The 24,559-nt window shown below is 36.0% G+C and overlaps 1 protein-coding gene across 1 annotated transcript in view; it reads left to right on the forward strand.

Moving 5' to 3' along the window:
* The window catches only part of loxhd1a (lipoxygenase homology PLAT domains 1a), a 193,293-nt gene that overhangs the window by 88,948 nt on the left and 79,786 nt on the right, over positions 1-24,559 (forward strand). Inside the window, exons 10-11 of the mRNA XM_087300574.1 lie at positions 22,015-22,175; positions 23,841-23,927. Coding sequence (XP_087156700.1) covers positions 22,015-22,175; positions 23,841-23,927 — 248 coding nt within the window. The remainder of the gene's footprint in view (positions 1-22,014; positions 22,176-23,840; positions 23,928-24,559) is intronic.

Here is a 24,559-nt window from a genome sequence, read left to right on the forward strand (position 1 = left end):
ACCCCCGCCTCTCTACGATGTTTTGACGCTGAGATATAGCTAGTGTTATATCGTTGCTAGGTTAGTCTGTTTTGTTGCTATGGAGTTGATTGACAGCTTAGACTGATGATGTATCAAAGCTTCTTGCAAGTATGAACAGTTAAAAACAACCCCCATGTCTCTATCATAATGCAGCATGACAATATCAGTCTGAACCTCTTTAATGGCAGTCTATGGGACAGTTGCTAGGGTGCAGTATCTGGTTGTTAGGGCGTGGCTATAAAGTTAAAAGGCCATCAGTGATTGGCTGCTGGCTAGACTGAGTTAAATGAGCTTAGCCATTAGTCTGTAGGACAGTTTGATGCAGAGTTATGAGCTCACAAAGTTTAATCCCATGTAAAGTCAATAAGAGTCTTTTGCAATGGAAGTCTATGGGACGGTTTCTAGGGTCCAAAAGTGGTTGCTAGGGCGTGGCCAGAAAGTTTAAAGGTGATCATTCATTGGCAGTTTGATAGTCTGAGTTAAATGAGCCCAGTTAGAGTTCTGTGCGACAGTCTGACGCAGAGTTATGAGGTCACAAAGTTTGGTCCAATGTTAAGTCTATGGGATTTTTCCGACGGTCCCGGGACGTTTTTCGGAAAACCGAAAGTCGGATCAGTCTGAGGAGACATAGCAACCCGAGTCAGAATAGTTCGGAAGTCTGACCCGAGTTTGATGGTCATAGCTTGAAAGCTCTAGGAGGAGATGAGTTTTGAATTTTAGTCTCAGAAGAAGAAAATATAATAATAAGTTTAAATAGGATTTCAGTAGTCTGGCTTGCTACACAAGCCAGCCTAACTAGATTCTTAAAGTTTGAGAACAAACTTTGAGGCTGGCTTGTGAAAGCCTGACGGTAATAGTTTATTTAGTTTAAACAGTTTTAAAAAGTATGAAAAGATAGATAGATAGATAGATTAGCATATTATTAGCATGATTCTAGCGTGAAATAGCATGTTGTTAGCATGATTCTAGCATGAATTAGCATTTTACTAGCATGATTTTAGCATGAATTAGCATGTTGTTAGCATGAATTAGCATGTTACTAGCATGATTCTAGCATGAATTAGCATGTTGTTAGCATGATTCTAGCATGAATTAGCATGTTTTTAGAACGATTCCACTATGAATTAGCATGTTACTAGCATGATATTAGCATGAATTAGCACGATTCTAGCATGAATTAACATGTTGTTAGCATGATTCTAGCATGAATTAGCATGTTACTAGCATGATTCTAGCATGATAAAGCATGTTGTTAGCATGATTCTAGCATGAGTTAGTATGTTTCTAGCATGATTCTAGCATGAATTAGCATGTTACTAGCATGATTCCAGCATGAATTAGCATGTTGTTAGCATGATTCTAGCATGAATTAGCATTTGACTAGCATGATTCTAGCATGAATTAGCATTTGACTAGCATGATTCTAGCATGAATTAGCATGTTGTTAGCATGTTTCTAGCATGAATTAGCATGTTGTTAGCATGATTCTAGCATGAATTAGCATGTACCTAGCATGATTTTAACATGAATTAGCATGTTACTAGCATGATTTAAGCATGAATTAGCACGATTCTAGCATGAATTAGCATGTTGTTAGCATGATTCTAGCATGAATTAGCATGTTACTAGCATGATTCTAGCATGAATTAGCATGCTGTTAGCATGATTCTAGCATGAATTAGTATGTTACTAGCATGATTCTAGCATGAATTAGCATGTTACTAGCATGATTCTAGCATGAATTAGCATGTTGTTAGCATGACTCTAGCATGAATTAGCATGTTACTAGCATGACTCCAGCATGAATTAGCATGTTGTTAGCATGATTTTGACATGAATTAGCATGCTACTAGCATGATTCTAGCATGAATTAGCATGTTGTTAGCATGATTCTAACATGAATTAGCATGTTACTAGCATGATTCTAGCATGAATTAGCATGTTGTTAGCATGATTCTAGCATGAATTGTCATGTGACTAGCATGATTCTAGCATGAATTAGCATGTTGTTAGCATGATTCTAGCGTGAATTAGCATGTGACTAGCATGATTCTAGCATGAATTAGCATGTGACTAGCATGATTCTAGCATGAATTAGCATGTAACTAGCATGATTCTAGCATGAATTAGCATGTTGTTAGCATGATGGATAGATAGATAGATAGATAGATAGATAGATAGAGAGAGAGAGAGAGAGAGAGAGAGAGAGAGAGAGAGAGAGGTAGATAGATAGATAGATAGATGATAGATAGATAGATAGATAGATAGAGATAGATAGATAGATAGATAGATAGATAGATAGATAGATAGATAGATAGATAGATAGATATATGTAGAAAGATAGATAGATAGATAGATAGATAGATAGATAGATAGATAGATAGATAGATAGATAGATAGATAGATAGAAAGATGTAGATAGATAGATAGATAGATAGATAGATAGATAGATAGATAGATAGATAGATAGAAAGAAAGATGTAGACAGATAGATAGATAGATAGATAGATAGATAGATAGATAGATAGATAGATAGATAGATAGATAGATAGATAGATAGATAGATAGATAGATAGAGGTAGATAGATAGATAGATAGATAGATAGATAGATAGATAGATAGATAGATAGATAGAGGTAGATAGATAGATAGATAGATAGATAGATAGATAGATAGATAGAGGTAGATAGATAGATAGATAGATAGATAGATAGATAGATAGATAGATAGATAGATAGATAGATAGATAGATAGATAGATAGATAGATGGTGTGTGAGTATGAGTCAAACAAGCCAACCCCCGCCTCTCTATGATGTTCTGATGCTGAGATATAGCTGCTGTTATATCGTTGCTAGGTTAGTCTGTTTTGTTGCTATGGAGTTGATTGACAGCTAAGACTGATGATGTATCAAAGCTTCTTGCCAGTATGAACAGTTAAAAACAACCCCCATGTCTCTATCACAATGCAGCATGACAATATCAGTCTGAACCTCTTTAATGGCAGTCTATGGGACAGTTGCTAGGGTGCATTATCTGGTTGTTAGGGTGTGGCTAGAAAGTTAAAAGGCCATCAGTGATTGGCTGCTGGCTAGACTGAGTTAAATGAGCTCAGCCATTAGTCTGTAGGACAGTTTGATGCAGAGTTATGAGCTCACAAAGTTTGATCCAATGTAAAGTCAATGAGAGTCTTTTGCAATGGAAGTCTATGGGACGGTTTCTAGGGTCCAAAAGTGGTTGCTAGGGCGTGGCCAGAAAGTTTAGAGGTGATCAGTCATTGGCAGATTGATAGTCTGAGTTAAATGAGCCCAGTTAGAAGTCTGTGTGACATTCTGACGCGGAGTTATAAGGTCGCAAAGTTTGATCCAATGTTACGTCTATGGGATTTTTCCGACGGTCCCGGGACGTTTTTCGGAAAACCGAAAGTCGGATCAGTCGGAAAGGATATAGCAACTCGAGTCAGAATAGTTCGGAGGTCTGACCCGAGTTTGATGGTCATAGCTTCAAAGGCCTAGGACGAGATAGAGTTTAATTTTTAGTCTCAGAAGAAGAATAATAATATTAACTAGATTCTTAAAGTTTGAGAACAAACTTTGAGGCTGGCTTGTGAAAGCCTGACGGTAATAGTTTATTTAGTTTAAACAGTTTTTAAAACTATGAAAAGATAGATAGATAGATAGATAGATAGATAGATAGATAGATAGATAGATAGATAGATAGATAGATAGATAGATAGATAGATAGATAGATAGATTAGCATGTTATTAGCATGATTCTAGCATGAATTAGCATGTTGTTAGCATGATTCTAGCATGAATTGGCATTTTACTAGCATGATTCTAGCATGAATTAGCATGTTGTTAGCATGATTCTAACAATAATTAGCATGTTACAAACATGATTCTAGCATGAATTAGCATGATTCTAGCATGAATTAGCATGTTGTTAGCATGATTCTAGCATGAATTAGCATGTTACAAGCATGATTCTAGCATGAATTAGCATGTTGTTAGCATGATTTTAGCATGAATTAGCATGTGACTAGCATGACTCTAGCATGAATTAGCATGTGACTAGCACGACTCTAGCATGAATTAGCATGTAGTTAGCACGATTCTAGCATGAATTAGCATGTTGTTAGCACGATTCTAGCATTAAATAGCATGTTACTAGCATGATTCTAGCATGAATTAGCATGTTACTAGCATGATTTTAGAATGAATTAACATGTTACTAGCATGATTCTAGCATGAATTAGCATGTTGTTAGCATGATTCTAGCATGAATTTGCATGTTACTAGCATGATTCTAGCATAAATTAGCATGTTACTAGCATGATTCTAGCATGAATTAGCATGTTACTAGCACGATTCTAGCATTAAATAGCATGTTACTAGCATGATTCTAGCATGAATTAGCATGTTACTAGCATGATTTTAGAATGAATTAACATGTTACTAGCATGATTCTAGCATGAATTAGCATGTTGTTAGCATGATTCTAGCATGAATTTGCATGTTACTAGCATGATTCTAGCATAAATTAGCATGTTACTAGCATGATTCTAGCATGAATTAGCATGTTACTAGCATGATTCTAGCATGAATTAGCATGTTGTTAGCATGATTCTAGCATGAATTAGCATGTTACTAGCATGATTCTAGCATGAATTAGCATGTTGTTAGCATGATTCTAGCATAAATTAGCATGTTACTAGCATGATTCTAGCATGAATTAGCATGTTGTTAGCATGATTCTAACATCAATTAGCATGTTACTAGCATGATTCTAGCATGAATTAGCATGTTGTTAGCATGATTCTTGCATGAATTAGCATGTTGTTGGCATGATTCTAGTATAAATTAGCATGTGACTAGCATGATTCTAGCATGATTTAGCATGTGACTAGCATGATTCTAGCATGAATTAGCATGTTGTTAGCATGATTCTAGTATGCATTAGCATGTGACTAGCATGATTCTAGCATGAATTAGCATGTTATTAGCATGATTCTAACATCAATTAGCATGTTACTAGCATGATTCTAGCATGAATTAGCATGTTGTTAGCATGATTCTTGCATGAATTAGCATGTTATTAGCATGATTCTAGTATAAATTAGCATGTGACTAGCATGATTCCAGCATGAATTAGCATGTTACTAGCATGATTCTAGCATGAATTAGCATGTTGTTAGCATGATTCTAGCATGAATTAGCATGTTACTAGCATGATTCTAGCATGAATTAGCATGTTGTTAGCATGATTCTAGCATGAATTAGCATGTTACTAGCATGATTCTAGCATGAATTAGCATGTTGTTAGCATGATTCTAACATCAATTAGCATGTTACTAGCATGATTCTAGCATGAATTAGCATGTTGTTAGCATGATTCTAGCATGAATTAGCATGTGACTAGCATGATTCTAGCATGAATTAGCATGTAAGTAGCATGATTCTAGCATGAATTAGCATGTTGTTAGCATGATGGATAGATAGACAGATAGACAGACAGACAGATAGATTAAAGTAGTTGATAGATAGATAGATAGATAGATAGATAGATAGATAGATAGATAGATAGATAGATAGATAGATAGATAGATAGATAGATAGATAGATTAAAGTAGTTGATAGATAGATAGATAGATAGATAGATAGATAGATAGATAGATAGATAGATAGATAGATAGATAGATAGATAGATAGATAGATAGATGGAGTGCGAGCATGAGTCAAACAAGCCAACCCCCGCCTCTCTACGATGTTCTGATGCTGAGATATAGCTGCTGTTATATCGTTGCTAGGTTAGTCAGTTTTGTTGCTATGGAGTTGATTGACAGCTTAGACTGATGATGTATCAAAGCTTCTTGCCAGTATGAACAGTTAAAAACAACCCCCATGTCTCTATCACACTGCAGCATGACAATATCAGTCTGAACCTCTTTAATGGCAGTCTATGGGACAGTTGCTAGGGCGCAGTATCTGGTTGTTAGGGTGTGGCTAGAAAGTTTAAAGGCCATCAGTGATTGGCTGCTGGCTAGACTGAGTTAAATGAGCTCAGCCATTAGTCTGTAGGACAGTCTGATGCAGAGTTATGAGCTCACAAAGTTTGATCCAATGTAAAGTCAATGAGAGTCTTTTGCAATGGAAGTCTATGGGACGGTTTCTAGGGTCCAAAAGTGGTTGCTAGGGCGTGGCCAGAAAGTTTAAAGGTGATCAGTCATTGGCAGTTTGATAGTCTGAGTTAAATGAGCCCAGTTAGAAGTCTGTGTGACATTCTGATGCGGAGTTATGAGGTCACAAAGTTTGATCCAATGTTACGTCTATGGGATTTTTTCGACGGTCCCGGGACGTTTTTCGGAAAACCGAAAGTTGGATCAGCCGGAAAAGATATAGCAACTCGAGTCAGAATAGTTCGGAGGTCTGACCCGAGTTTGATGGTCATAGCTTGAAAGGCCTAGGACGAGATAGAGTTTAATTTTTAGTCTCAGAAGAAGAATAATAATAATATTAAGTTTAATAGGATAACAGTAGTCTGGCTTGCTACACAAGCCAGCCTAACTAGATTCTTAAAGTTTGAGAACAAACTTTGAGGCTGGCTTGTGAAAGCCTGACGGTAATAGTTTATTTAGTTTAAACAGTTTTAAAAAGTATGAAAAGATAGATAGATAGATAGATAGATAGATAGATAGATAGATAGATAGATAGATAGATAGATAGATAGATTAGCATGTTATTACCATGATTTTAACGTGAAATAGCATGTTGTTAGCATGATTCTAGCATGAATTAGCATGTTACTAGCATGATTTTAGCATGAATTAGCATGTTGTTAGCATGATTTTAGCATGAATTAGCATGGTACTAGCATGATTTTAGCATTAATTAGCATGTTGTTAGCATGATTTTAACATGAATTAGCATGTTCTTAGCACGATTCTAGCATGAATTAGCATGTTACTAGCATGATTCTAGCATGAATTAGCATGTTACTAGCATGATTTTAGCATGAATTAGCATGTTGTTAGCATGATTCTAGCATGATTTAGCATGTTACTAGCAAGATTCTAGCATGAATTAGCATGCTACTAGCATGATTCTAGCATAAATTAGCATGTTGTTAGCATGCTTCTAGCATGAATTAGCATGTTACTAGCATGATTCTAGCATGAATTAGCATGTTGTTAGCATGATTCTAACATGAATTAGCACGGTACTAGCATGATTCCAGCATGAATTAGCACGTTACTAGCATGATTCTAGCATGAATTAGCATGTTGTTAGCATGATTCTAGCATGAATTAGCATTTCACTAGCATGATTCTAGCATGAATTAGCATGTTGTTAGCATGATTCTAGCATGAATTAGCATGTTGTTAGCATGATTCTAGCATGAATTAGCATGTTGTTAGCATGATTCTAGCATGAATTAGCATGTTACTAGCATGATTCTAGCATGAATTAGCATGTTGTTAGCATGATTCTAGCATGAATTAGCATGTTACTAGCATGATTCTAGCATGAATTAGCATGTTGTTAGCATGATTCTAGCATGAATTAGCATGTTACTAGCATGATTCTAGCATGAATTAGCATGTTGTTAGCACGATGCTAGCATGAATTAGCATGATACTAGCATGATTCTAGCATGAATTAGCATGTTACTTGCATGAATCTAACATGAATTAGCATGTTGTTAGCATGATTCTAGCATGGATTAGCATATTACTAGCATGATTTTAGCATAAATTAGCATGATTCTAGCATGAATTAGCATGTTGTTAGCATGATTCTAGCATGAATTAGCATGTGACTAGCATGATTCTAGCATGAATTAGCATGTGACTAGCATGATTCTAGCATGAATTAGCATGTTGTTAGCATGATTCTAGCATGAATTAGCATGTTGTTAGCATGATAGATAGATAGATAGATAGATAGATAGATAGATAGATAGATAGATAGATAGATAGATAGATAGATAGAGGTAGATAGATAGGGTAGACAGATAGATAGATAGATAGATAGATAGATAGATAGATAGATAGATAGATAGATAGATAGATAGATAGATAGATAGATAGAGACAGACAGACAGACAGACAGACAGACAGACAGACAGATAGATAGATAGATAGATAGATAGATAGATAGATAGATAGATAGATAGATAGAGGTAGATAGATAAAGTTAGATAGATAGATAGATAGATAGATAGATAGATAGATAGATAGATAGATAGATAGATAGATAGATAGATAGATAGATAGAGTGCGAGCATGAGTCAAACAAGCCAACCCCCGCCTCTCTACGATGTTCTGATGCTGAGATATAGCTGCTGTTATATCGTTGCTAGGTTAGTCTGTTTTGTTGCTATGGAGTTGATTGACAGCTTAGACTGATGATGTATCAAAGCTTCTTGCCCGTATGAACAGTTAAAAACAACCCCCATGTCTCTATCACACTGCAGCATGACAATATCAATCTGAACCTCTTTAATGGCAGTCTATGGGACAGTTGCTAGGGTGCAGTATCTGGTTGTTAGGGTGTGGCTAAAAAGTTAAAAGGCCATCGGTGATTGGCTGCTGGCTAGACTGAGTTAAATGAGCTCAATCATTAGTCTGTAGGACAGTCTGATGCAGAGTTATGAGCTCACAAAGTTTTATCCAATGTAAAGTCAATGAGAGTCTTTTGCAATGGAAGTCTATGGGACGGTTTCTAGGGTCCAAAAGTGGTTGCTAGGGCGTGGCCAGAAAGTTTAAAGGTGATCAGTCATTGGCAGTTTGATAGTCTGAGTTAAATGAGCCCAGTTAGAAGTCTGTGTGACATTCTGATGCGGAGTTATGAGGTCACAAAGTTTGATCCAATGTTACGTCTATGGGATTTTTCCGACGGTCCCGGGACGTTTTTCGGGAAACCGAAAGTCGGATCAGTCGGAAAGGATATAGCAACTCGAGTCAGAATAGTTCGGAGGTCTGACCCGAGTTTGATGGTCATAGCTTGAAAGGCCTAGGACGAGATAGAGTTTAATTTTTAGTCTCAGAAGAAGAATAATAAATATAACTAGATTCTTAAAGTTTGAGAACAAACTTTGAGGCTGGCTTGTGAAAGCCTGACGGTAATAGTTTATTTAAACAGTTTTAAAAAGTATGAAAAGATAGATAGATAGATAGATAGATAGATAGATAGATAGATAGATAGATAGATAGATAGATAGATAGATAGATAGATAGATGTTTTTAGCATGATTCTAGCATGAATTAGCATGTTGTTAGCATGATTCTAGCATGAATTAGCATGTTGTTAGCATGATTCTAGCATGAATTAGCATGTTGTTAGCATGATTCTAGCATGAATTAGCATAATGTTAGCATGATTCTAGCATGAATTAGCATGTTGTTAGCATGATTCTAGCATGAATTAGCATGTTGTTAGCATGATTCTAGCATGATTTAGCATGTTGTTAGCATGATTCTAGCATGATTTAGCATGTTGTTAGCATAATTCTAGCATGAATTAGCATGTTACTAGCATGATTCTAGTATGAATTAGCATGTTACTAGCATGATTCTAGCATGATATAGCATGTTACTAGCATGATTCTAGCATGAATTAGCATGTACCTAGCATGATTTTAACATGAATTAGCATGTTACTAGCATGATTTTAGCATAAATTAGCACGATTCTAGCATGTATTAGCAGGTTGTTAGCATGATTCTAGCATGAATTAGCATGTTACTAGCATGATTCTAGCATGAATTATCATGTTGTTAGCATGATTCTAGCATGAATTAGTATGTTACTAGCATGATTCTAGCATGAATTAGCATGTTGTTAGCACGATTCTAGCATGAATTAGCATTTGACTAGCATGATTCTAGCATGAATTAGCGTGTGACTAGCATGATTCTAGCATGAATTAGCATGTTGTTAGCATGATTCTAGCATGAATTAGCATGTTACTAGCATGATTCTAGCATGAATTAGCATGTTGTTAGCATGATTCTAACATGAATTAGCATGCTACTAGCATGATTCTAACATGAATTAGCATGTTGTTAGCATGATTCTAGCATGAATTAGCATGTGACTAGCATGATTCTAGCATGAATTAGCATGTTGTTAGCATGATTCTAGTATGAATTAGCATGTGACTGGCATGATTCTAGCATGAATTAGCATGTGACTAGCATGATTCTAGCATAAATTAGCATGTAACTAGCATGATTCTAGCATGAATTAGCATGTGACTAGCATGATTCTAGCATGAATTAGCATGTAACTAACATGATTCTAGCATGAATTAGCATGTTGTTAGCATGATGGATAGATAGATAGATAGATAGATAGATAGATAGATAGATAGATAGATAGATAGATAGATAGATAGATAGATAGATAGATAGATAGATAGATAGATAGATAGATAGATAGATAGATAGATGGATGGATGGATAGATAGATAGGTAGAGGTAGATAGATAGATAGATAGATGGTGTGCAAGCCTGATTCAAACAAGCCAACCCCCGCCTCTCTACGATGTTCTGATGCTGAGATATAGCTGCTATTATATCGTTGCTAGGTTAGTCTGTTTTGTTGCTATGGAGTTGATTGACAGCTTAGACTGATGATGTATCAAAGCTTCTTGCCAGTATGAACAGTTAAAAACAACCCCCATGTCTCTATCACACTGCAGCATGACAATATCAGTCTGAACCTCTTTAATGGCAGTCTATGGGACAGTTGCTAGGGTGCAGTATCTGGTTGTTAGGGTGTGGCTAAAAAGTTAAAAGGCCATCAGTGATTGGCTGCTGGCTAGACTGAGTTAAATGAGCTCAATCATTAGTCTGTAGGACAGTCTGATGCAGAGTTATGAGCTCACAAAGTTTGATCCAATGTAAAGTCAATGAGAGTCTTTTGCAATGCAAGTCTATGGGACGGTTTCTAGGGTCCAAAAGTGGTTGCTAGGGCGTGGCCAGAAAGTTTAAAGGTGATCAGTCATTGGCAGTTTGATAGTCTGAGTTAAATGAGCCCAGTTAGAAGTCTGTGTGACATTCTGATGCGGAGTTATTAGGTCACAAAGTTTGATCCAATGTTACGTCTATGGGATTTTTCCGACGGTCCCGGGACGTTTTTCGGGAAACCGAAAGTCGGATCAGTCGGAAAGGATATAGCAACTCGAGTCAGAATAGTTCGGAGGTCTGACCCGAGTTTGATGGTCATAGCTTGAAAGGCCTAGGACGAGATAGAGTTTAATTTTTAGTCTCAGAAGAAGAATAATAAATATAATAATAAGTTTAATAGGATAACAGTAGTCTGGCTTGCTACACAAGCCAGCCTAATAATAAGTTTAATAGGATAACAGTAGTCTGGCTTGCTACACAAGCCAGCCTAATAATAATAAGTTTAATAGGATAACAGTAGTCTGGCTTGCTACACAAGCCAGCCTAATAATAATAAGTTTAATAGGATAACAGTAGTCTGGCTTGCTACACAAGCCAGCCTAACTAGATTCTTAAAGTTTGAGAACAAACTTTGAGGCTGGCTTGTGAAAGCCTGACGGTAATAGTTTATTTAAACAGTTTTAAAAAGTATGAAAAGATAGATAGATAGATAGATAGATAGATAGATAGATAGATAGATAGATAGATAGATAGATAGATAGATAGATAGATGTTGTTAGCATGATTCTAGCATGAATTAGCATAATGTTAGCATGACTCTAGCATGAATTAGCATGTTGTTAGCATGATTCTAGCATGAATTAGCATGTTGTTAGCCTGATTCTACCATGATTTAGCATGTTGTTAGCATGATTCTAGCATGATTTAGCATGTTGTTAGCACAATTCTAGCATGAAATAGCATGTTACTAGCATTATTCTAGCATGAATTAGCATGTTGTTAGCATAATTCTAGCATGAATTAGTATGTTACTAGCATGATTCTAGTATGAATTAGCATGTTACTAGCACGATTCTAGCATGTTACTAGCATGATTCTAGCATGAATTAGCATGTCACTAGCATGATTTTAGCATGAATTAGCACGATTCTAGCATGAATTAGCATGTGACAAGCATGATTCTAGCATGAATTAGCATGTTGTTAGCATGATTCTAGTATGAATTAGCATGTGACTGGCATGATTCTAGCATGAATTAGCATGTGACTAGCATGATTCTAGCATGAATTAGCATGTTGTTAGCATAATTCTAGCATGAATTAGCATGTTACTAGCATGATTCTAGTATGAATTAGCATGTTACTAGCACGATTCTAGCATGAATTAGCATGTTACTAGCATGATTCTAGCATGAATTAGCATGTACCTAGCATGATTTTAACATGAATTAGCATGTTACTAGCATGATTTTAGCATGAATTAGCACGATTCTAGCATGAATTAGCATGTTGTTAGCATGATTCTAGCATGAATTAGCATGTTACTAGCATGATTCTAGCATGAATTATCATGTTGTTAGCATGATTCTAGCATGAATTAGTATGTTACTAGCATGATTCTAGCATGAATTAGCATGTTACTAGCATGATTCTAGCATGAATTAGCATGTTGTTAGCACGATTCTAGCATGAATTAGCATTTGACTAGCATGATTCTAGCATGAATTAGCATGTGACTAGCATGATACTAGCATGAATTAGCATGTTGTTAGCATGATTCTAGCATGAATTAGCATGTTACTAGCATGATTCTAGCATGAATTAGCATGTTGTTAGCATGATTCTAACATGAATTAGCATGCTACTAGCATGATTCTAGCACGAATTAGCATGTTGTTAGCATGATTCTAACATGAATTAGCATGTTGTTAGCATGATTCTAGCATGAATTAGCATGTGACTAGCATGATTCTAGCATGAATTAGCATGTTGTTAGCATGATTCTAGTATGAATTAGCATGTGACTGGCATGATTCTAGCATGAATTAGCATGTGACTAGCATGATTCTAGCATGAATTAGAATGTTACTAGCATGATTCTAGCATGAATTAGCATGTTGTTAGCATGATTCTAACATGAATTAGCATGCTACTAGCATGATTCTAGCACGAATTAGCATGTTGTTAGCATGATTCTAGCATGAATTAGCATGTTGTTAGCATGATTCTAGCATGAATTAGCATGTGACTAGCATGATTCTAGCATGAATTAGCATGTTGTTAGCATGATTCTAGTATGAATTAGCATGTGACTGTCATGATTCTAGCATGAATTAGCATGTGACTAGCATGATTCTAGCATGAATTAGCATGTAACTAGCATGATTTAGCATGTGACTAGCATGATTCTAGCATGAATTAGCATGTAACTAGCATGATTCTAGCATGATTTAGAATGCTGTTAGCATGATGGATAGATAGATAGATAGATAGATAGATAGATAGATAGATAGATAGATAGATAGATAGATAGATAGATAGATAGATAGATAGATAGATAGATAGATTAAAGTAGTTTATAGATAGATAGATAGATAGATAGATAGATAGATAGATAGATAGATAGATAGATAGATAGATAGATTAAAGTAGTTTATAAATAGATAGATAGATAGATAGATAGATAGATAGATAGATAGATAGATAGATAGATAGATAGATAGATAGATAGATAGATAGATAGATAGATAGATAGATAGATTAAAGTAGTTTATAGATAGATAGATAGATAGATAGATAGATAGATAGATAGATAGATAGATAGATAGATAGAGATCTATCTATCTATTTTGAAAAAAGGATAGATAGATAGTTTTGAGGTCACAAAGTTAGATCTATTGTTAAGTCAATGACAGTCTTTTGCAATAAAAGTCTATGGGACAGTTGTTGCTAGGGTGCAGTATCTGGTAGTTAGGGTGTGGCTAGAAAGTTAAAAGCTCATCAGTTATTGGCAGTTTGGTAGTCGGAGTTAAATGAGCTCAGCCATTAGTCTGTAGGACAGTCTGATGCAGAGTTATGACCTCACAAAGTTTGATCCCATGTTAAGTCAATGAGAGTCTTTTGAATGGAAGTCTATGGGACAGTTTCTAGGGTCCAAAAGTGGTTGCTAGGGCGTGGCTAGAAAGTTTAAAGGTTATCAGTCATTGGCAGTTTGATAGTCTGAGTTAAATGAGCCCAGTTAGAGTTCTGTGCGACAGTCTGACGCAGAGTTATGAGGTCACAAAGTTTGGTCCAATGTTAAGTCTATGGGATTTTTCCGACGGTCCCGGGACGTTTTTCGGAAAATCGAAAGTCGGATCAGTCGGAAAAGATATGGCATACCGAGTCAGAATAGTTTGGAGGTCTGGTGTGAGTTTGGTGGTCATAGCTCGAAAGCTCTAGGAGGAGATAGATTTTGAATTTTAGTCTCAGAAGAAGAAGAAGAACTAGACAGTAAAGTTCGTCGAGACAAACTTTGAGGCTGGCTTGACAAAGCCTGTTGGTAATAGTTTGTTTGGTTTAAAAACAGTTTGAAAAAGTATAAGTAGCATGTTATTAGCATGATTCTAGCATGCATTAGCATGTTTCTAGCATGGATTAGCATGGATTAGCATGTTATTAGCATGAGTGTAGTACAAATTAGCATTTTATTAGCATGATTCTAGTATAAATTAGCATGTTTGAAAAAGTTTTTTCAAAGTTTGAAAAAGTATAAGTAGCATGTTATTAGCATGATTCTAGCATGCATTAGCATGATTCTAGCATGGATTAGCATGTTATTAGCATGAGTGTAGTATAAATTAGCATTTTATTAGCATGCTTCTAGCATGAATTAGCATGTTACTAGCATGATTCTAGAATAAATTAGCATGTCACTAGCATGATTCTAGTATGAATTAACATACTGCTAGCATGATTCTAGTATGAATTAGCAGGTTATTAGCATGATTTTAGCATGAATTAGCATGATTCTAGTATGAATTAGCATGTTACTAGAATGATTCTAGCATGAATTAGCATGTTACTCGCATGATTCTAGCATGAATTAGCATGTTATTAGCATGATTATAGTATGAATTAGCATGTTACTAGCATGATTCTAGCGTGAATTAGCATGTTATTAGCATGATTCTGGCATGCATTAGCATGTTACTAGCATGATTCTAGTATGAATTAGCATGTTATTAGCATGATTCTGGCATGCATTAGCATGTTACTAGCATGATTCTAGTATAAATTAGCATGTTATTAGCATGATTCTAGTATGAATTAGCATGTTACTAGCATGATTCTAGTATGAATTAGCATGTCACATAGCATGCTTAGGTGGTTGCTAGGGTATTCTGAGTGGTTGCTAAGTCGTTGCTAGGCAGTTGCTAGGGTGTCCTGAGTGGTTGCTAGGTGGTTGCTAAGATGTTGCTAGGCGGTTGCTAGGCTGTTGCTAGGTGGTTGCTATGGTGTTCTGAGTGGTTGCTAGGTGGTTGCTAAGGCATTGCTAGGCGGTTGCTAGGGTGTTCTGAGTGGTTGCTAAGATGTTGCTAGGTGGTTGCTAGGGTGTTCTGAGTGGATGCTAAGGTGTTGCTAGGCGGTTGCTAGGGTGTTCTAAGTGGTTGCTAGGTTGTTGCTAAGGTGTTGCTAGGTGGTTGCTAGGGTGTTCTGAGTGGTTGCTAGGTGGTTGCTAAGGTGTTGCTAGGTGGTTGCTAAGGAGTCCTAAGTGGTTGCTAAGCGGTTGCTAAGGTGTTGCTAGGTGGTTGCTAGGGTATTCTGAGTGGTTGCTAAGGCGTTGCTAGGCGGTTGCTAGGGTGTCCTGAGTGGTTGCTAGGTGGTTGCTAGGGTGTCCTGAGTGGTTGCTTGGTGGTTGCTAAGGCGTTGCTAGGCGGTTGCTAGGGTGTTCTGACTGGTTGCTAGGTGGTTGCTAAGGTGTTGCTAGGCGGTTGCTAAGGTGTCCCAAGTGGTTGCTTGGTGGTTGCTAAGGTGTTGCTAGGTGGTTGCTAAGGTATTCTGAGTGGTTGCTAAGGCGTTGCTAGGCGGTTGCTAGGGTGTCCTGAGTGGTCACTAGGCCCTTATTAAGGCATTACTAGGCCGTTGCTAGGTGGTTGCTAGGCGATTGCTAGGGTAATTTTGGTGGTTGCTAGGCAGTTGCTAGGGTACCCTGGTTGGTTACTAGGCAAGCCTCACATACATGCCTGATAAAACATTTATACTTAGTAAGCATTTCTAGCAAGTTACAGTACTTGGCTAGTCAATATTAGCATGTAGCTAATCACTGCTAGCATGTGTAGCATTTAGGAAGTTCCGTTTGCTAGCATGAGTCAAACGAGCCAATCTCCAAGTCTCTACGATGTTCTGATGCTGAGATATAGCTGTTGATGAATGGTTGCTAGGGTACTCTGTTTTGTTGCTATGGGCGAGGTTACAGAGTGCACTTGATTGTGGTTTGCTGTCTAAGTCAAATGAACCAACCCCCATGTCTCTATGACACTGCTAGGCAAAGATATGCATCTTGGCCTATTTTAATGGAAGTCTATGGAATCAATTTGGGGGCGTGGCTTGTGAGCTTCATTATCATATTGAGATGCTCATTGGTTGTCTGAGTCAGATGAGCCATCCCCCAAGTCAATAGGACACTGCTAAGCAAAGATATGCATGTAGGCCAGTTATTAACATGAGTCTAGTATGAATTAGCATGTTACTAGCATGATTCTTGTACAAATTAGCATGTCATTAGCATGTTTCCAGTATGAGTTAGCATGTCATTAGCATGATTAGCATATGAGTAGCATGTTGCTAGCATGATTGGCATGTCATTAGCATGTTAGAATTATAAGCATTTGAAAGCACAGCTAATTACAGTCTATAGGACAGTTGCTAGGGTGCAGTATGTGGTAGTTAGGGGTGTGGCTAGAAAGTTAAAAGGCCATCAGTGATTGGCTGCTGGCTAGACTGAGTTAAATGAGCTTAGCCATTAGTCTCTATGACAGTCTGATGCAGAGTTATGAGCTCACAAAGTTTGATCCCATGGAAAGTCAATGAGAGTCTTTTGTAATGGAAGTCTACGGGACAGTTGCTAGGGTGCAGTATGTGGTAGTTAGGGGTGTGGCTAGAAAGTTAAAAGCTCATCAGTTATTGGCAGTTTGGTAGTCTGAGTTAAATGAGCTCAGCCATTAGTCTGTATGACAGTCTGATGCAGAGTTATGAACTCACAAAGTTTGATCCCATGTAAAGTCAATGAGAGTCTTTTGTAATGGAAGTCTACGGGACAGTTGCTAGGGTGCAGTATGTGGTAGTTAGGGGTGTGTCTAGAAAGTTAAAAGCTCATCAGTTATTGGCAGTTTGGTAGTCGTAGTTAAATGAGCTCAGCCATTAGTCTGTAGGACAGTCTGATCCAGAGTTATGAGCTCACAAAGTTTGATCCCATGTTAAGTCAATGAGAGTCTTTTGAATGGAAGTCTATGGGACAGTTTCTAGGGTCCAAAAGTGGTTGCTAGGGCGTGGCTAGAAAGTTTAAAGGTGATCAGTCATTGGCAGTTTGATAGTCTGAGTTAAATGAGCCCAGTTAGAGTTCTGTGCGACAGTCTGACGCAGAGTTACGAGGTCACAAAGTTTGGTCCAATGTTAAGTCTATGGGATTTTTCCGACAGTCCCGGGACGTTTTTCGGAAAACCGAAAGTCCAATCAGTCTGAGGAGATATAGCATACCGAGTCAGAATAGTTTGGAGGTCTGGTGTGAGTTTGGTGGTAATAGTTCGAAAGTTCAAGGAGGAGATAGATTTTGATTTTTAGAGTCAGAAGAAGAATAATAATAATAAGTTTAGAAAGGATAACAGTAGTCTGGCTTTGACAAGCCAGCCTAATAATATATAAAAAAAATAATAAGTTTAAATAGGATTTCAGTAGTCTGGCTTGTTTCTCAAGCCAGCCTAATAAAAAAAACTAGAACCTAAAGTTCGTTGACGAACTTTGATGTTGGCTTGAGAAAGCCAACGTGACTGCGCCGGGGACTCGAAGGCAGTTGGCAGGAAGCACAGCGGTTGAGAAGTGGTTGCTAGGCGGTTGCTAAGATGTTGCTAAGGCATTCCTAGGTAGTTGCTAGGGTGTTCTGAGTGGTTTCTAGGCTGTTGCTAGGGTCCACTGGACTGTTAATCGGAAGGCCTCATTTACATTTTTGATCAAATCGAGAGAGAGAGAGAGAGAGAGAACTGATTTGTTCAGGTTGTTTAATGCAGATCACTATAGTATAGTTAGTATTTATAGTATATATTATAATCTGAACAAAATTACATTATAATAAATATCATATGAAGAAAAATATTAAATTAAAATACTAATGAAACAATAGCACATACATTTAGTTAATTTGTCTTTTATTTAATCAGTCTTATCAGTTTTGCAGTTAATAAAGAGTACAGTCAATTTACAGTAATTTGCAGCGTTATATATATAGTTATATAGTTATATATACAGTTTACAGGAAGAAAATCGCATTAAATACAATATTAGGCCGTCTTCATCACGTGGTTAATTCTGACCAATGACGTTGTTCCACCCCACTGGCCACTAACACAATGTTATAATCGTAATATTTAATTGTCATCACCTGGGTGATTTTATTTATTTTTTTGGTACAGCATAGGCCAAAAGCTTGGCTTTCATTGTCATTATCACAAGTGAGGAGAAGGTTTTTTTGCGGTACAGAATATTCTGTTTTGAAAGAAATATCTGAAGTAAACTTATGTTTTTGCCAACATAAAAGGGGGATAAAAAATAATCCTTATAACCCTAACCATAAATGTGTGTGTGTGTGTATGTGTATATATATATATATATATATATATATATATATATATATATATATATATATATATATATACACACACACACACACACACACACACACACACACACACACACACACACACATATATATATATATATATATATACACACACACACACACACACATATATATACATAGTTGAAGTCAGAATTATTAACCCCCAGTTGATTTTTTTTCCCTTTTTTAAATATTTCCCAAATGGTGTTTAACAGAGCAAGGAAATTTTCACTGTATGTCTGATAATATTTTTTCTTCTTGAGAAAGTCTTATTTGTTTTATTTCGGCTAGAATAAAAGCAGTTATTAATTATTTTTTTGCTGAAACAATCTTCCCTCCATTAAACAGAAATTGGGGAAAAAATAAACAGGGGAGCTAATAATTCTGACATCAACTGTATGAATATATATATATACAGGGCTCGAAATTAACTTTTTTACTTGGTAGCACCGGTGCTCCCAACTTCAAATATTCAGGGGCACCAAAATAAATTTAGGAGCACCAGAAAAAATTTAGGAGCACCCACCAAAAATGAATAAGCACTGCTGCAAATTGCTTTTTAAGGGATTTATTGTATTTTAAAACAACATCAATAGGACTGACAAAAACCAGAAACAACTATCTAACTAATGCTGCGAAGACATTGATATTTGTGTGCAATAATTCTAAAATGAATGTCTAATAATTATAGAATATTAGTGATGATGAAAATGACAATAATAGTAACAATGAATTCCATTTCTCATTATGATACTGCCTTGAATGTGCATGAATGTAGGTTATCTGCTATAAAAAGTCTGTTACTTTATGAAAAATAATTGTATAGTTTGCATCAAACAAAAATGAAGCATTGCAGTAAGAAATATTGATTTTGTACTGCTGTTTTTATATGCATGTCAATTTAATAAATAATATTTCTGCTACAAAACAAACAAAAGATTATAATAAATCATTCAATTCAATGATGAAAGCTGCAAAGCAGTCATCAGTAAATAAATAAAAAAATAATATACACCTCAAAAAAGAATAGACAAAAGAAAGAAAGTAAAGTCTCACTTCTATCACTCTTTAAAAGTTTTGGTTTCAGTTTGTGTCAATTTAAAGGTTCAGTCTGAGATGATCTTCATTTTTCTGTGTTTGTGGAAAAGCTGGCGAGTCAGCCGACCCAATTTATGAGCAGGCAGAGCAGGATTCTTGCACTAACCATCGGCGCAATACTGGTCTTTGTTATGAGCCGCAGTTTCAGTGATCTCAGCTGGTGGATCATTATTCACCACGTGACGTGTCACGATCTCTCTCATCTACACCTCAATTTTAGGTGGGGTTTGCAAACCTGGGTGCTTTAAGTTTTTACTCTTCAGCCGTTTGCATTTCCCGTGGTCATAAAAGCTCCTTCCCTGTCATCTGACAGCGGAATACCTTGAGTGATTGACAGCTAATATGAACCAATATAGCGGCAGGGAAGAGCGATTCAGCACGTTTTTACAAAAAATCAAAACAGGTCGCACTACAACCATCTGCAGTCGCACTAATGCGCCCAAATATGTTATGAGGTCGCATAGATTAATTTTCAGGCGCATATGCGACCAAAATGGTCGCAATTTCAGCTTCAAATGTTGTAACAAGCACGTCTGAAATGAGCCCGAATTTCTGTAGATTCAAAACAGTCAGTCCGGATATCCCCGCCTCTTAAAGGGCCAGTACTAAATTACAAAGGGCTCAAAAATAGTCTTCTGGCGCCATCTCGTGGACACTCTGACACGCTTTGAGTCTGAATTTTACAAATTTAATATAAAAAAAATATTTATAGGAAAACTGTTATTTATAATTACACCAAATAAATATGACACTTATCAGTAATTTCAAACACATCTTTTGGCCAAATTTGAGGATTGTATACTTTTTTATATGCCCCAAATACTCGATACAATTTTTTAATAAAAAAATTTTTAATTCAAAAACTACAAATCTTATCGGCATGAGGACATACAGCAACCATCTCATGAGCAGAAGGCAGCTTTTGACCAAATTTGGGGCTTGTAGCATCTAAGTCCTGGGAGGAGAAGCGATTGCTTTTTTTCGGTCAGAAGCCGGAATAATAATAAGAATAATAATAAGAATAAGTTTAAGTAGCATTACAGTATGTTGGCTTTCTCAAGCCAACATAATAATAAGTTTAAATAGGATTTCAGTAGTCTGGCTTGTTTCTCAAGCCAGCCTAATAATGAAATGCAATTTTAAAGAAAATCATATTGGTTAAGATAATTAATTGTTAAAGTTAATTGTTTCCAAAACTAATAAAATGACAATTTAAAAAAATATACATTCATATGAATAAAAACAGCAACCATAATAAAATGCATTTAACAAAAAATATAAAATCAATGATTAAATACAAATATGATAATAAAATGTAAAACAAAAAATGTAAACAAAAATAATATTTATGAAACAATATCAAATAAAAATAATAATTTAATAAAATAGCACAAAATAAATATAAATATTTAAATAAAATGGATTTGAATAAAGTGATTTAATAAATGATAAAATGGAAAAAAAAAGATAAATGCTTAAAGAAAAATGAATAAAAATGTCATAATTAAATATAAAAATACACCTTACACTCAGGGGTGTCAAAGTCAGTTCCTGGAGGACTGCAGCCCTGCACAGTTTAGTTCCACCGTGCTCCAACACACTTAAGCTAGGGTAACACTAGAGTTTGAGCTTGCAAAATTCTGTTGTACGGCACTCCGAAAAGGGGCGGGATTATACAAGATGGTTAGACATTTAAAAAGCAAGCAATTGCTCCATATTTTAAATTTCTCTCCAGAGAGGTCATGCTATGATCCTTGATTGGTCTCATGCAGTCAGGTGATACGATTTTGCAGGTCAGAGTTCACCCAGCTAGAACTTTGCACCGCAGGGACCTGCAAAACTTGATGCATGACCTTGCGTTTCCGGTCTGACGCATTCGCGTGTGTATGAATGGAAGTCTATAGGGAGAAAAGTTCAGTGTGACCGCAGCTTTATCTGTAGGTTTAAAACAAGCCTAAAGGACTCAATTAGTTGGATCAGTTGTTTTTAATTAGGGTTGGAACTAAACTGTGCAGAGCTGCGGCCCTCCTGAAACTGACACCTGTGCCTTACACCATCAAGACTCACAAATTCATAAATTAATATTTGTGTGTATGCACTGTATGTTTTTTCAGAATTCCCCTGGTCTCTCTGGATCTTTACGTCAGACATTAAAGGTGCCGGCACGGATGCTCAGGTGTTTCTGCAGGTCTACGGAGAAAACGGCAAGAGCGATCAATTCAAACTCGAGAGCAAATCAGACAGTTTTGAACAGGCACAGTGCGACAAGTTCATTGTAAGTCTGCATGTATCTTCCTTTCAGTGATCCTGAAACATATTTATAACATTTATGAAATCATGTGTCAATATAGTATGTTATAATATGCTGAAGTTATATTTCACTGGGCACACAGAAAAGAAATGACTTTTGAAAATTTACTTGAAAAAAACCTTGTAACAATTTGCGGGAGTGAAATGAAAGTAAACTTGACTAATCTTAGATTAAGCACAAATAACTTGTCAAAATCATGTAAAATGGACTTAATGTTTAACCTAGCACTCCTAAATAATTGAAGTTAAATTTAATTGATTATATTTACAATCTTAAATAAATGAAGTTAAAATTAATTGATTATATTTACACTCTTAAATAAATGAAGTTAAAATTAATTGATTATATTTACACTCTTAAATAAATGAAGTTAAAATTAATTTATTATATTTCATTTTATATCTATATTTTGTATCTTTTGTAATAAAATAACCATTGGTTTTATGAAATTAAGTAAATCTTATTATTTACAAGTTAGTAGATTTTAATTTTTTTTTGTAATATCGCTTGTATTCACTCATAAATTTAATATATAAATAATATGTATACATTGCTAGTTTTTTTTAAATAAACCATAAGTATTTTGTATAAATTTTTGACGAATCACACAAACAAAATTCAATTAACAGATCATTTTTTCCAACAATAATAAATGTGTATTTAATTACATTCACAGTTCATTCACATTTACTCCTTTTATTTTTAACCATTGGACAGGATTAATGATGTCTGTTGTCATTGGCTAGGGCATATTTTTATTTTTGAATTTAATTATAATTAATGAAAAAATATTTAATTATTTATAAATTAATTAATTAATTCATTTTCTTTTCGGCTCAGTCCATTTATCAATCTGGCATCGCCACAGCGGAATGAACCGCCAACTTATCCAGCCTATGTTTTATGCAGCGGATGCCCTTCCAGCAGCAACCCATCTCTGGAAAACTAAATTGATTAATTAATTAATTAATTAATTAATTAAATTATTTGTATTTTCATTTATTTATATTTTACTTATTTATTTTTTTCCACCATGGCATAAACAGATGTGACGTTTTTGTCTGCGTTTCCGTCTATGCCGACCAAATATTTTAAAGGTTTTCTATTTAAATCTACTTCATTTTAATTGACTTAAAGTATTACCTATTTGTTATTAGAAACCATTTAAATATTACAAGTACATGAATACTGCTCGTGTTGGTGTGGGTTTCCTCCGGGTTCTCCGGTTTCCCCCACAGTCCAAAAACATGTAGTATAGGGGAATTGGGTAAGCTAAATTGTCCCTAGTGTATGACTGTGAATGAGAGTGTTTGGATGTTTCCCAGTAATGGGTTGCAGCTGGAAGGGCATCAGCTGCGTAAAACATATGCTGGATAAGTTGGCGGTTCATTCCGCTGTGGCGACCCCAGATTAGACTAAGCCAAAAAGAAAATGAAGTAAATGAATACTAATATTTAACTCTTTCCATTTGACATTTAATATTACATTTAAAATATTTAGTTAGTCAGTTGATTAGATTTTACCACACCAGAATGACATTTTTTCGAGTGCACTTTAGATATGAAAATATTGAATCTTGTGAACAGAAATAAGTTTTTTATTTATATATATTTTTGCACATTGCTCTAGATTGAGATGCCTGATATCGGGAAGATCCGCAAGCTGAGAATCTGGCACGAAAAGAGGAATCCTTTCTCTGGCTGGCATCTTGGCAGGGTGAGAGACCTGCATTACCAGCTAGTGCACTATTACACACAACCAGTTTGTCCATTTCACACTGTAATCATGACGTACGCCAACGAGACGCACATTTTCTCAAATAATTCTACTTGTATTTTACATTCAAAGTGAATTGAGTGTTTAAAAACTGAGTGTTTACATTATGCAAGTTTGCAAATGTTACTTGTCAACTTTTTCCAAGTCTAATTCTGCTGTGCAAAGGCAAAAAACAGTAACTTTTTAGCCAAAATATATTCATTCATATATTTTCCAGCTTAGTCCCTGATTTAACATGGGTCGCCACAGTGGATTGAACTGCCAACTATTCCTGCATATGTTTTACGCAGCGGATGCCCTTCCAGCTGCAACCCATCTCTGGGAAACACCCATACACTCTTATTCACACACATACACAACGGACAATTTAGCCTACCCAATTCACCTATATCACATACACCACCTCCAATTTAGTTCATCCAATTCACCTATAGCGCATGTGTTTGGACTATGGGGAAAAACGGAGCACCCGGAGGAAACCCACACCAACACGGGGAGAACATGCAAAGTCTACACAGAAATGCCAACTTACCCAGCCAGTACTCTAACCAGCATGAAAAACATACCATTTG

The sequence above is a fragment of the Danio rerio genome, chromosome 21, assembly GCF_052040795.2.
Source record: "Danio rerio strain M-AB ecotype USA chromosome 21, GRCz13ab, whole genome shotgun sequence".
Taxonomy (NCBI): domain Eukaryota; kingdom Metazoa; phylum Chordata; class Actinopteri; order Cypriniformes; family Danionidae; genus Danio; species Danio rerio.